General features: G+C 42.2%; 1 protein-coding gene across 1 annotated transcript in view; it reads left to right on the top strand.

Annotated features, from left to right (window-relative positions):
- LOC126872440 (diacylglycerol O-acyltransferase 1) overlaps nucleotides 1-14,872 on the top strand; it is a 98,396-nt gene that overhangs the window by 64,922 nt on the left and 18,602 nt on the right. The window contains exons 7-9 of the mRNA XM_050632396.1: nucleotides 1,146-1,301; nucleotides 8,674-8,848; nucleotides 10,183-10,291. Coding sequence (XP_050488353.1) covers nucleotides 1,146-1,301; nucleotides 8,674-8,848; nucleotides 10,183-10,291 — 440 coding nt within the window. The remainder of the gene's footprint in view (nucleotides 1-1,145; nucleotides 1,302-8,673; nucleotides 8,849-10,182; nucleotides 10,292-14,872) is intronic.

The raw sequence follows: 14,872 nt of genomic DNA, 5'->3' as shown, positions 1-14,872 counted from the left end.
CCTTACTGCCACCGCATAATAATAACTGACATTCTTAAAATCGCGATGCAAATACCGTTGGCTATAATTAAACGCGGACTATGTCGGACAGAGTCACGGCCGAGGCGTTGGAAAAGAAAATGTGTTCGCGTCCCGATGTTCCGGTCAACGGAAGGAAAAATCGCGAGAAATGCTTCTGAGCCTTTAATCATTACACGTTCGTTCAGTCACAGGCTTTGTTGGGACGTTCAGTGTAAAAGAGGAAGTATAAAAAAGAAAGAGTAGGCAGAAAAAAGAAGGATAAATTCAGCGTGGACGAAATTGCCGACCGTGAATGCGTAATGCCGTGCTTTATAAACCCTTTAATTGCCACATTCGGACACGTACATCCGGTGTAACAGCGTATGCTTTATTCACGCAGACGTATCCGCTGTCACGTTCCCGGAGGCGCGTAAAATTGCGATGATTAAAATGTACTTGCACGTCGTGCACCAGCTTGCACATGTCACCACACCGTTTTCCCTTCTCTCTTTCTTTCGTCTTTTTTTCATCTCAATATTCATCTTTTTTTCGTAACGGTGCGTCTCTTTGTCCTTCTAACTTGTTCTTTTTTTTTTTTTTTTTTTTTTTTTGAATTTAGAAGGAACGTAGTACGCGCCGGGGATAACGAATGCCATGGATTTTTCAGAATTTGTTTAATGAAATTCTCGGAAAGTAAATTTTGCTTCGTCTCTCCTTATTCGTTCTTCTTGATTAAAGATCGGTAAGCTCGAGGCTATTGTTTCGTTTTTACTTTGTTTGAGAATCCAATGTACATATCGACAGCCGCTCTCCGAGTAATCAGTTTTTACAGATGGCAAGAGGGCGAATTAATTAACTTTTACTCGACAGTAAGGGTACTAAAAGGAAACGAAAAATTGTATTAATATCTCCTCGTATATTTGACTTTAACAGCGTAGACGATCGACGTACTTGTAACTTCTTTCTTTGATTCAAAATGTAGACGAAAAACCACGTCGAGAGGTAACGATTTCACCAAGATTGCCGCGAATATTATCTTTTGAATTTTCCAGACCGTGGTATACGAAATAAAATTGCGATCGATGATAAGCTGCTACGATAATTTGCGATATTATAAATACAATTAATTTTGTCGGTTGTTTCAGTCGGTGCCATGTATGTATGTATGCTGTACGCCATCCTGTTCCTGAAGCTATGGTCGTACGTGCAAGTGAACATGTGGTGTCGTCTAAGCGGCCGAAGAAAGGCAAAGAGCCAGGGCAGAATGCGACGGAAATCTTTGTCGTGCGATAATCTACAGTGTAAGTAGACAATGCTCGCGTAATTTCGCTTTGACACCGTATTTTCCACTTCCTTCCTATTCCCGACGTTTTATATTCAAGAGACTTTTGTATCAATTTGCGGTTGCATAATAACTCGACGGCGCGACGTTTATTTCTATCAACGATATCAATTTATCGCGTCGAACGAAACGGCAAACGTTATTTCGGAATGCATGGTACGCGCATCCCGGCATTTTCGATAACAACTATTACGCATTCCCTTTACATTGTTTCGTGCTTTCGCGTAACACCCTCTAATTTTACGCGAATACCGCCCGAAAAACGTCGACCATCGGGCGTGTACAGCGTATGCGCGTGGATTTTTGGTCGGCCGCCTCTGTGACGGGGCTCACACGAAAATGCTTGTTACAAGTTTTTGGACGACTGGTTAAATCCCGTGTGCAACGGTTATACACGTTTCGCGACCAGCCAGAGTTGGTTTCTATTCTAAGCGAAATTAATTAAAGGAACGCGACGAGTAAAAAAGCAGAAGAGCGTGCAGAATTTGTTGCCTCTATTCTGATTTATTTCTGGATATCAGTTTTATATATGTTCCTCTTGAGATCGATATCCGACTGACTCTGTTTCTTCTTTCACGCTACGATGCATTCGTGAGTTCAAAGTACGCGATGAATTTATCCTGAAAGCCAGCCGATGTAAACTGCAAATATTCGTGACGCGTAATAGACTCTGACATGCATACATTACAGCCTACACGCGCGTCTTTTGAGCGTCGCAATACAGTCCTCCACGTTGTTGGTATTTGTTCGCTCCTGAAGTTGCATACAGAATGTCCTGCTTGGTCACGACGCGTGTGCACATCCCAGCTTGGTACGCACACAGAGAGCCGTAGTGGAAGAGGCGAATAATTTCCACCCAATTTAAACTCTCGATCAGCCTCGCCTCTGTTTCCGGGTATTGGCCGGTTAGGTGGTGGTATATCGATTATTCAGCCCGGCAAAGTCAAATTATACGAGCGACCTTTCCCCAATAAACTCACCGCATGGAATATTAACCCTTCTCCAACCTCCTACGCCACGGTCTCCTTTCGTTTCGCCTTCCCTCTGTTTCTCCCTGTACGGGAGATTGGTAGTACTGCAAAGACCTCGTGTATCATTGTGACGCGTTATGACCCTCTTTCGTGCAGTGGAAATCTGTTACACAACTCTTCCGCTTCCATAAAGACGCTTTAAGGAGACTTCGAGGGCTGTAGAAGTCACTTAGAAAAAATCAATCTGAAAAAATTACTCCCTCTATGTTCCACGAAGCCGCGTTCACCTACACTCGCCCGTTTAATCGCGTCGTATTTCTTTTATGCTGGTATTATCGTTGTCGAGATTGTGCTCCTTTTATTCGTGATTCTGCAAATAACGATCTTTATTCGGTAAATAAGCGATTACTAAAACTTTTGGAAATTGAGATTCGGAAAGAAGAGAAATCTTTTCTTTGCTCTCCTACAAAGGCAATGTTTACCGTTGCATTCTTACGTTTCTCGTTGGTATTATTTGCTCCACTTATTGTTAGTCAAATAATCAAGTAGAACATGGAAAAGAGAATCTCACAATGATGTCTGTATGCCTGGTTCTATGAGTGCGATGTACCGTTACGCTTACATAAAGAGACATACCTCTGACGTTGCTGTTTGCAAATTCGATTCGAGTCCATTTGGTAGCCGGTTCTCTTCTCGTTTCCTGAGTTCCTGTTCGCGACCTAGGCTCGTTAATCAACGCCAAGATAATGTGAGAGGAAGACATAATGGTGGATGTATGTGAATGGTGAGTCGCGGTACTGATACCTTTCCCGGAAACACGTGGTACAGATGTTGAGAAATGGTCGAACGTTAAGTATCGCGCGGTAGGATAATGTAGATGTTAAAACGTTTGACCATAGCCGACCGCCGTTTCCTTTCAGACATAGATGCGCAATTACCATGATTATTCATCGGCCCAAGAACGAAAATTTCAGACTAAGAAAAATTAGACGACTGTTAATTCTTCGCTAGATCGACTCCGCTGTTCGATCACACATAACGTTACCAAGCGAAGTATGAAAAGCGCCGCGGGCTGATATAATTATCGAAATTCGATGGGACGCCTGGGTTGCGGCGAGCAGAGCACGCATCACGGCCTCTACGATCGATTCTCTTGATCGAATCGAAGTGGCGCGATCGACGAATGCATCCTAGCTACGGCGGAGCCACGAGCGCGTGTATAATCCTGCCTCTGTACCTCGTGCCGTGTAATTTTCGTCCTCTGCACCCTTTCTGCTCTCTATCGGGCGAACGCCAAGGCAAGCCGTATTATTGCGTCGCATAATGACGGTGTTGACTTTTGCGAGCGTTACGTTGCCGCGCGTACGCGACTTTCGCGGAAGCTTTTTATCTGTGACATTTAAATGAGGATTTAGGACACAGATAAAAAAAATGCATATAACGTGCAATTTCCCTGATATTCGATATTAGCGATCCAATGTGAGTAAAAGTGTCTGTAGGGTTTCTCCTACTCTCTGGTTTAGATTAAATGTCTTGATTATTGATCTCTTTATACAACTACACACGTTGGCGTATTTTAATATAGAAAATTGTGTCCATGTCGGGAACGATCTTTCCATTTTTATGTAAGTACCATGCAGAAGTCATTTATTCTCTCTTCCGTTTCATCGTATATTGTACCGACATTTTGTAAAGAACAGAGTTTCTGTGTAACTTTAAAAATTTTCTTGGAACAAGTGTGGTGAATATCTACTGTTCAACCAAGTTGCGATTGCGAATAGGATTTCACTAAAAAACTGACATTGAGGGTAGCAGTTTGTAGCAGAAAAGGATTACGTAGCAATGCGATACAATACCCTCTTGACACAGAACAATATCAATTACAAATATTACAGGATGCTTTGAACCACTTTTTAGATTGCTCCTTAAAGAAAGAAAGAAATTTTTTAATTGGAAAATGAAAACTATATATACCTTTTCTCAAATTTTCCATGTCTGAGACGTACCAAATGCTATGTAACAAGAATTAATGAACAGGAATGTGTAACGAATGAGTAAGCTAATTTTTAGTGATTAGATTTTGATGTACAAACGAGCTCTACTAATCCTCTATCGAGGAATTATTGTTTATACTTATGTCACTTGCCTACAAACTGATGATATCGTCAAATAATGAGATCGAAATCGAACAGTGATTATTAGTTCACTACATGCCGCACTGTGATGTTCGTACCAATCGATTGGTTAAAACGAGTTCGATGGCCTTTCTCGCCGAACGTTACTTTCAATAAGCAATCTTCTCTAATGTCTCTCTTAGCCAGCGCAAAGCGAGAAAGTCCTTTCGGAACGTAGACACGAACAAACGGACCTTGCCGATCGGTCGAGTAAAAATAAAGCGAAAACGGTCCAGTCTTGAGCCAAACGTGGTTCGTGGCTATCCTTTCGCGTGCCACGTCGCCATTCCGACCAACGAGTTCCTGGTGAATGTCGTGGAGTTTCCTTAGGAAGCCCCTTTTTTTTCATCGCTTTGTCGAGGGAAGACCGCGCTGTCGTGTGATAGTTGTTTGCAGAGAAATTTGAAAATTTTTGCAGCAAGCGGGATTAATAATGTATGAATGACGAGGGAATTTGCAGAAGGTATTCATTTTCGGGGGGTTTTAACATTGTGGCGTGACGTTCCTTTTTGAAATGTTGGCAGTTTTTAGAATTAATATCCTGTTCATCGTCGTAGTCATTTTTGAACAACCTTGTGTAAGTGAATTCGTGATAAAATATTTAAAGTATCGTGCTATTTAGGAGTATGAAAATGGACTATAGTTGGATGAAATTTTATTCTTCAATTTTCAATACGGGGATTTATTTAATTATATTATCTACATTAACGATTTTATGTAGTAACATAAAACTTGTTTGCTAACTTCACAGAGATGGAAAATTTTTCGTGGATTCACGTCTCTCATGGATGCAAAAATCGGCTAGTTAGTGGTAATCCCTTACTTTCGCGTAATGAGCAATACGAAAATCTGGAAATAATTATTCGTTTGTAGGGAACATTTTGTTCTATAATATCAATGTTATACATAGTTCCACATTCTGACCAATTCGTTCATTAAAACATACTAAAACCACGGCTGTTGGTATTAATGGTAGTAGCATGAAATTCCAAACCCATTGTGGTTATACTGATATCTTTCTGATACTCGATATCATTCTCACACGTAACCCAATAATGATGTTCAATAGTATCTTAAAATCCTTCTGTAATAAATGTAAATTTTTTTTCTGTAAAAAATTTTCAGAATATGAAAAATTTAGTTTTTTTTTAAATATCGTACAATTGACCCTATTTTTGCAACAGTTTTTAGTTTCTGGTTCTTCAAGGCCACTGTTTTCAAAATTTCTATCGTTTACGGTTTTAAATATTATACTTACGCAACGTTAAATATGCCGTCATATATCATGTGTCGGGAGAAGAGAGTCGTTTAATGCTACTGTCGGACGAATTTCCTCTAATTTATTACTCCGTTGACGTCCAACCTTTCATACCGCGAGCTCACGGAAGCATCTACGCGTCTAAAATCTTCTTACGTGCCGGTATCACGGGCTTCGCAGCACTCGCGAGAACTACGAACCCAACAAGTTCGCACCCCTCTGTTCTTATCATCGTGGGGTAGCAAGCTGGATGTTACGAGATCGTGCAGGCTTTCATTCAGGGAAGCAATTTCTATTTTTTTCCAATTTCTTCGGGAGATTAGAATTTGTGTTATTTTAGGAACTTGTATTGTGCATAGTATATCGATACAAGTTCCTAAAGTAACAAGAGTTCTAATGCCCAAATCTATATCCGGAGCATTCGATATTTTCATCCAAAATTAAAAGATTTCGGTAGAGGTCAGTTACTTAGAATAGTTATTCAGAGTTTCAACAATTACACGCGATTACGTTGAAAATGAGTCCTTGAACGATAAAATTTTTATAGAATTAATCGCGTGTCGATTGCTTACGCATATCTGTTGAGAATTGTGGATCCTAATTACCGAAATAAAAGTAAAGGAACACTAAGGTCACACTTAGAATTCATATTCAAATAGTTTTAGATTTATTTAATAAATAATTTCCAGGATCTTCGTCGATATCGACATTTGCACGCGTTTCAGTACTCTCTTTGTCTCACCATCTTCTATATCACACTGCCAACGGAACAGTTACATTCATCTGTTTTTTGAGACGCCGCGCACACACATACTTCCACACACTCATATTCACATACGTGTGTCACTACTTCACGGCCAATCTAATCTAGCACGCAAAATTATACATATCTCAATAATATCATTGTTTGAGTACTGCCGATCTATGATACATTGTAACTCATGACATGATAAAATAGAACCGGTTGGAACTGTGAAAGAGCCAGCAGCAAGTTGTCGAAGAAAGCGACAAAGGGAAAAGGAAGGCGAACGATCGAACGGAAGGATCGCACAGCGAACGAGAAATCTCACAAATTAAGCTTGAGCGGTACAAGAGACGAAGCTTCCGACCGATAGGATTGGCTGCAATCTTCGACAAGGCAATCCGGCGAACCCGTAAATTTCCTGGAACAGTGCGAACCGAGCCTAACAGACCCCGGCTGTCTCGATACCAGTTGGCCACAATTTCCCGACGACATGGAGATCTAATTCTAGAAATTTATTTGCCCGATAAACTGAAGGTGTTTTCAGGCGGATCCTCGAAACGTTCGTGATTCATTAGCCAACGGACGGTTTCCAATCCATGGACGTCGTTTGTAGAACATTTTCTTTCGAAAATACCCGGGTCACAGTTGCCAGCCACTTTCCGACGTGGTTGTTCCCGCGAATTATTGCACGCTGATTCGTATGGTAATTAGAGGAACAAAGTATCGCATAGAAACCGGTTATCGACCGTAATAAATTCCGAAAGTTCCCGAGACTTTAACGACACTTTTCGACTCCTTCTGGTTATTACATTCGATATTGGTCAGCAAAGCGATCGAACAGTCCTTCGATATTTTGACAAAGAGGTCGGTTATAGCGATTCAATTCGATTAATATATTTCTCACTCATTGGAACACCTATTGCGAATCAATCAACAAATTTCGACGATGGAGCAATCGCACCGGGCACGAGGATCGTGTATTAAAAATTCCAATCGCATCTCTGCAATGGCATTGCTCGCATGGAATCCTCGCGATATCTCACGGTTTATCGCGCACATCGGTTGATCATCGCGCGGCATCGTATTAACTCGAACAACGACCAGACGAAACAAGGAATTCCGTGCTGTTCGGTATTGAGTACCAAGCAGCCAGCCACCGTGCTGGGAAAAAAACATGACGGAGAATAAATGAAGCAGCTATGAGATCAGTGGAATAAGAGCGAGAAAGAGGGGACAAGAACGGAGCAGAAAAACGGAAGTGAGACGAACGAAAAAGAGGCAGGAGGAATTTAATTTGGACGAATTCTTGGGCACTTATTACCCGAGGCGAGGGCTCGAGGCCCATGGAACGTCGCTAGGCGTCGTTCCGAACGTCTCTCGTCGGCACGATGGTACTCGCGGCAGTCACGTCGATTTCCTCCCGGTTGCAAACAGCGTTTTGGACGTTGAGCGTGTCGCAACGACTCGAATCGGACCGATCGCTCGGTTCCACGGCCCTTTCCGGGTAACAGCCGGCGCGTAACTGAGCTTATTTGAATTCCAGATTGGATTATCCGTTGGATTTGGATAAATGAGGGGATTCTATCAGTTAGCTATTCGTGCTGGCAGGGGATTAGGCGCATAGATGAGAATCGGTCGCGTTTCGAGTCAACCAACGAGGAAAAACTTTCCGCCGATCCTGGCGAAATTTTGTCGTGGTATACACTACCACGCTTTAACGTGTTCCACCGCCTTCATATTGAAATCGTGTAATAACGATGACTACCGTAACAGTCGCGTAGCAATTTGAACTTACGTCGCACGAGGGATCGAAGTTTAAATACTCGCTGGTTTTTCTTGGAAAGATTAAACTACACCGGCTCTTCCCGGTCCTTGGGGATGCACGGAATGATTCTCGAGCACTGCACGGCGGAGCAACTAACTTCCCGGGTACCTTTTCATCAAATTCCCCGTTGAAGCTTTCACTTTCTTCTTTTTTCCTTTTCTTTCTCTCTTCCTCTCTTCTTTCCTTCCTTTTATTTAGTCGATTTTTGCTTTTCTCCGGTTTTGGCCCGGTTGCAAGCACGAGAGGCTGTCCAAGGGTTCGCGAAATTCCTGTTGCTTGCCAGCCGTGGCGTGTGATTCATCGCTGTAATCTGTTTTTTCTCCCTTTAGTCTAACGCGGATACGATTCGTTGTTGCAGCTTCCATCGCGAAGCAAAACGGCGACCTGGCCGACGACTCGAAGCACAAAGTAGACGGCATGGTCTTGGTGCAATATCCGGACAACTTGAATCTCCGTGATCTTTACTACTACATCCTGGCGCCTACCCTCTGCTACGAACTGAATTTCCCCAGAACACAAAGGATTCGGAAAAGGTAAATAGCGAGAGGTCGAATTTTTTTTTTCTTTTTATAAACCGTTTGATCAATACATTTTAGGAAATATTCGAACGTTTTAGTTTTCCGTGCACGGTGAAATTGTCGGAAAGATTTTTAAAACAAAGAGAAGAGAAACTCGAGGTATATTTTAGAACCTCTGGTATCATTGGATATTCTACGCCTGGAATATACGTTCTATAAAACATCCATCATAGAACAGCCCAATATTGCCTTTTTTCTCTCTTCGCATATTCTATTTTTGAAAATATAGATTTAGTTTTAAAATAAGTAAAACCTGTTCCAGTATCCTGCTTTTAAGAAACTACTTTTTACTTAGTCATCTTAAATAATCGACATCGATCGCTCTGAAAAAGGTATGTTCGGTTAAGTTGTTAAAATCACTAAATTTTTTAACTGCAGTTTACGAGAAAATTGCGCAGCTGAAGTTGCTTTTCGTTCTAATCTCCGCAGCGTACACATTTTTCTACGTAAGAGTGGTAGATCTTGGCCAGGTTTGCACGTCACTTGCCGAAAAAGTTTCCCTTCTTCCTCGGTTTCGGTGGTGCACACTTCCTTTTGGAAGAGAGAAACGAAAGGGAAGAAGGCAAAGTTGGCGAGCGGAAATGTTCGCGAAATTAGATTTAAGTGGGCTATTGTTGGGAAAATAGAGAGAGGGTACGTTTGGATGGACTCGCCCGGAGGCAAGGTGATGTATTCCTTTTCGTGCTTCCGGGTTCGTACTTCCGATTGTATCCGGAATCCCGGAGATTTTCGTGGAACACTTTCCTCCGTCTGTACGGACGTATTTCGACGATGCATACAGCCGCCGCCGCCGCCGCCGCCGCCGCCGCCGCCGCCGCCGCTGCCGATTCGGTCGGATGGAATGCATCGGCGAAAGAGAAGTCTGTGGCTGGCCGACGTTTCTTGCCACCGGCAGTTGTTGGCCCACGAAAATCCCAGGGACGAATTGCGACGGGGAAAAGAAACGTCATATCGCGTGATTCCCTCTTGTCGAGTCATATTTTTGGATTTTCTCGGCGAGCGTGGCGAATTTTCGACGTACACGGAGTGTGCATGATAAGAGAAATGTAACCAACGTGGCTAATGTATTATTTGCAGAAAAGTCGTGACGTAGACTAAAAAGACGTGGCTGACTCTGTTTGACTAACGTACGGTGGAAATGGGTCATGCTTTTACAGGACTAGAAACTCTCGGTACATTTTCTCCGAAGCGAAATAGTATATTTAAACAAGGGACAATATTTTTGTTTTACTACGTCCGCGTTGAACGAGTCTGTAATTACGTAATTCACGTTTTACTTATCTGTGCAGATTTCTAATTAAACGAATCTTGGAGGTGGTGGTCGGCTTGCAAGTAGTCATGTCGCTGTTCCAGCAATGGATGATCCCGTGTGTGAAGAATTCGCTAGTCCCTTTCAGCGTAAGTGTTTCATTTAGTCTTTCATATAGCCCGTTAAATCCTCTGTACAACGGCGCGATGGAAAAATCTCATTACGCCTGGAGAAACGGCCCTCTAGAACATCGTACATCATAGAAAACAATTTTCCATTTTCCTTATCCGTTTTACTTTCGTACTCGTTGAACCAGTACCACGGTACTAGTATCGCGGCGCTATGCATCACGCGTTTATCCCTTTTATTCTTTACTCGAAATAAATAATAATCTATCGTTCGATATATCGACGTGTATCGCGAACGTTATTAAGGTGGCTAATTATTTATACGAACGGTCGTAAATAAGATCTAGGAGACTAGCCATTGGAAGCAAAATGGCTCCTAAGATAGTGAGAGTGGATGAACAGAAGTGTAATTTGGTTTCAGCAAATAGGTACGATCAATCTTTCTTGTAATTCCCAGACTGCTAGCTACGATACGCACAAATATATGGTCGACCGACCCCAACCTGTTCTATCCAGCCTCTCGCACGCCCGTTCCTCACAGAAAATCCCCATGCACCCCTGGGTAATGACATGTTTCTACGCACACCGCACAATAATGGCCCTGACGACCCATCAGTTTTTATCTCGTCAGGCTGTTAAGCGGCCTCTTCGCTCCTCTTTTTCCAGTTATATTTGACAGGCTGGATCATTTGTTAGGAAACATGGTCGTGAGGCCCGGCTCTCGCAAAAATCTACCAAGAATTGTACGTGTTTCGCCGATGTATCTCGCCACAGTCGACTGTAATCAGGCTGAAGCTGTAAATATGGCGGATAAGCTAGTTGGACAATTTGGACGGAATGCAACTTGGAGAATACGATTGTATCTTCTATTATTGGCGATACAATGGCGCAGGAAAATAACGTCCGTCCAGGGAAAATGATAAAGTTAAATGAACAACGACATTGATGGGCAATTCTGTTTGATAATTCAGTCGATCTGTGTAATGGTGTGGTGTATTTTCGGTGTAAATTTCGTCGATGGCAGGGACAAGAACGGAACTTGAGATCGTGAGCTGGCAATTAAACTCGTTCATTCTCGTCGATTGGTCGATTTACTCGTTGCCTCGTTATTCGTTATCGAATCGCGGCGTATCTCGGCGTATCTGTTATTTACAGCCGCCAAATCGCAACGTTGCGTTGTCAAAAAGTCGAAAGAGAAGAGTTACGTCGCTTTCATATGGCACGGTAAACCGCGGGCGTGTTAACTCGAAAAGGGGTGAGAGACTGTAATGTCGCAAAATTATTTTTCACCTAGCATTGGTCCGACACGAAACAGCCACCGCGATAAAGACAACGGCGATCTCGTGCGCGTAATGAGTCGACGGCAATTTTGCCAGCACGTGAAATTAGCGTTGCGCGAGCAGCAATTGCCGTGGAAACAATACGAAGAACCGGCAAACAACGTACTGACGTTGCCACCATTTTTCACTAATTTTTTTCCTCCTTTACCTTTTTGCTTCATTTTAATTTGTTCGTCCCTTCTTTTCATCTTTTATTCCTTTCTACCCTTTTTCACCACGTAACTCTTTACCTTTGGTTAACGGTTAAATCGCAGACGTTCCAGTTCGTTTCACGGTTAGTGAAGTACCGGGGGTGATCAACAATTTGACGTTTATTCGTTTAATTCTGTGACATTAATTGAAAAAATTCAACCAGGCTGCGGTTTTGATTGTTCGTTAACGAGGAGATGAATAGCTCCGCTGCCAGTGTGCATCGGTGGCAGAAATTTCCCGCGTGTGTTCGCCCAGTTCGTGGATTTAAATGGATCCTTTTACGCGGACAGTTTTAACCACGGCTGATCCGCGCCGGACATCCGCGGTTTACCAGCTATATCCATAGATGGCCGTATAATGTAGTCGGCTGTTACCAATGCGCTACCATCCTAAAACGTTGGAAATTTTGGTGATTTCTTTGTTTCGAATGGTTCGTCACGTGTATGCACATTTTTCTTTCCCGCGAGAAAGATCAAGAGTTTCACGCAAATGGAATTGATAACAGGAATTAGTAGATACGTTCGTGTATGGTCAGATGTTAAAATTTAGAATGTCACAAACACAATTATTCCAGAGTTGTTCTTAATGTTTCTCCGTACCGCTTAACGACGCTTTTCACTGTACACTTCATTGACAACCACCACACTCCACTTTTATTACCTTCTTCTCTGTAGAATGTTATAAAACTATTCAAGAAGTTTCCAGCTACTCGTATTTTCTTTCATAATTAATGGTACTGGCTAAGAGAAGCGTATTCACGATGTCGTACATTTTTTATGAGTTCCAAAATTGAAATATTATCATAGTGGAAGGTACTTAGGGAAACACTCTTCGGAAAATCTAATATGCTACTTCTCGAGAGTAAAAAACTGAAACTTCCGGTTAATATACTCTTTTATTCGCTTTGTCTGCGCAACAAAAGATAATATCCAGATAATGAGTAGCCAGTCCAGTCTCGCGGCAGCTTTGGAGGGTGCGCGGGGCGTGTCGTCGCGAAGTAAAAACGGAAGGCGAAGAGAGACGGGGCGTAATTACAATGTGATGAGCAGCGGGCGCAGTTATCAATTCCCGTGGATAGCCGCGATTCATTGGCGCCCGCTCGCAGAGGAAAGCAATATCCACGAAATCGATTTCTTCTCGATGCCCCTCGGTGTCAAGCTTCACGCGACAGTGATAGACCATCGCGAAGTAGGTCGAAAGACGGAGACATTTCCCCCTGCCAGCTGGCCGGCAACGATCAACGACGTGACTGTCGTCTCTGCCATCGTGATTCGCAATTATCGAATCCAATTTGTCGGCTAGAAAGGCAGTCGAGGTGGCCATACTGAACGAGAAAGGGAGAGAAAATGTTGAAAAAGGGTGGGGACCGGCGTTGCGATCGAAGATAGAGAAAATGACGAGGCGGACGACGTGGAAATGGATAGAGAAAGAGCTTGCCACCCCGGAATTAACTCTCGTGCACCTTGCACGGTAATTACTTGAGTTCGATCGATGTCGTCAGTTTCAAGATTCCTTTATAGGCTAGGAGAAAAACGAGACCGAGAACAATATCTCTGGTTAGTTCTATTGTTACGTCAAGATTTAACCGTTTCTATTTCTATTTCTATTTCTTCGACACCATCTTCTTTACCGTAGGATTTGGAATCTTACAGTTACAGGGAATCTCGAACAATTTACCAGAAGCAATTTGTCCTCGATTGAAAATCGTGTACCGATGGAGCTCGGCTTGTTCGGGATCGACGCGGAATCTCTTCTTGAACGCCGGTGCTTACGTCGATCTACTGGATTCGATGCTATGGAAACGTTTAATAATCCGTCGGAGAATAGGTGAGCAGGAAGAGAACTGCTCGAAAAGCACCGGCGGGACAAGGAACTAGCGGGAACTATCTAATCAGCGGTACCCAAGTTTTGACTGGCTGTCTTGGCCTAAGGGCGACTCCTGTTGTTACCAAGTTCTGTGTTCCAAGTGTCCGGTTCTAGTTGTTTAAGGGCATGCTACCGTTTAAGGCTTGCTCAGTATTCGAGGAAAACGAAAACATTATGCGTCACTAGAGTTGGAATATTCTCGAAGTTTACTCGAAATTATGTCGAGAGTATTGTCGAATTTATCATTGTTTATAAACATAGATCTCATATCGTCGTTGCATTTGAGAATATTTTTATCTCAAAGGATATTGGAGTTTTCTTTTTAAGATTACTATGTATATCACTCCAGTATATTTTATTGTACCATATTCTCAATACTATATATGTATATATATATACCACGTTTTCGTAGTAACTGAAATTTCTCGAGCAGTTCTGTCGAGTCACACTTTCTAAGAAATAGTCTGCACGCTTCTACTTTTCTTACATTGATCCCATCCATCTTGGGATCTTTTTGTTCTGATCCTCCCCCAGATCTATATGTATGCTTCAACTATAAGTTACAATAAAAAATTGCCAGTTTTCTCTTTTGGTTTCAAACTCCAATAAAATGATCTGCTATTACAATTGCAATTGTTAATTGCACATGATTACGTATACAATTTGCATGCAACTTCGCTATTGATACATTTACATTTCCCACTTTTTAATTACAAGAAATTTCATTAAAGCGTGTTCTTTTTAATTAACAGTGTACATTAATTTACTTCTCCTTTAGTAGCTTCGTTGACGAGCCACTGAACGTAGAGTGCAAAACAGTATCGAAACCGAAGTTAAAGTCACCCTACCTCAACTATCAGGAACATCATCGAACTTAGTATTACTAATTAACACGAGCACAACTGTCAAACGAACTTCTGTTAACAAACTTCTCGTTCATTCAGGTATTAATGGCTATTTATCCGTATCTAGTGAGAATAATATTATTAATTACACCTGGATAGAATCACGTGCCTGTTATAGACGAAAGATCGCACGTACATACGTCGTAACTTAATCTTAATCAGACATAGCCACTGTTTGGTTCTCTATATGGTTAACATAGCCGGATAATTAATTATTTGAACGTTTACAGGTTGACAAGGATAATTTTTTCTAAAGGATTTCACTCAGTAACTTCGCGCCACCGGGCTACCAACTTATC

Source organism: Bombus huntii, chromosome 13 (assembly GCF_024542735.1).
Source record: "Bombus huntii isolate Logan2020A chromosome 13, iyBomHunt1.1, whole genome shotgun sequence".
NCBI classification, from domain to species: domain Eukaryota; kingdom Metazoa; phylum Arthropoda; class Insecta; order Hymenoptera; family Apidae; genus Bombus; species Bombus huntii.
Note: the sequence above shows the minus strand (reverse complement) of the source record. Positions and strands in the feature narration are given on the sequence as shown.